General features: G+C 65.6%; 1 protein-coding gene across 1 annotated transcript in view; it reads right to left on the bottom strand.

The window, feature by feature from the left end:
- LOC104133006 (insulin receptor-related protein) overlaps positions 1-259 on the bottom strand; it is a gene marked incomplete at its 3' end in the record, with an annotated part of 21,161 nt that overhangs the window by 15,998 nt on the left and 4,904 nt on the right. The window contains exon 12 of the mRNA XM_035901745.1: positions 8-113. Within this exon, the coding sequence (XP_035757638.1) occupies positions 8-113 (106 nt within the window). The remainder of the gene's footprint in view (positions 1-7; positions 114-259) is intronic.

The following is a 259-nucleotide window of genomic DNA, read 5'->3' on the forward strand; positions in this document are numbered from 1 at the left end:
CTCATGCTTGAGGATGAGCCCGTTGGGGTTCCTGGGCTCTTCCCAGCGCAGCAGGACGCTGTTCTTGCCGGCCGGCTCCCACGTGACGTTGCCGGGAATGTTGTCAGCTTGCACTGGAGAGGGGCACAGAGGGGGTCAGCTCCTGGAGGGCATCACCCGGCCCCCAAACTGCGGCCAATCCCCCATCCTGAAGGCACCAGGTCCCCAGAGCATCCCAGCATCACCGAAGCAGGGTCTGGGAGCGGGGAGGCTGCAGGGA

Source organism: Egretta garzetta, unplaced genomic scaffold (assembly GCF_000687185.1).
Source record: "Egretta garzetta isolate BGI_Z169 unplaced genomic scaffold, ASM68718v1 scaffold839, whole genome shotgun sequence".
In the NCBI taxonomy this organism is placed as follows: Eukaryota; Metazoa; Chordata; class Aves; order Pelecaniformes; family Ardeidae; genus Egretta; species Egretta garzetta.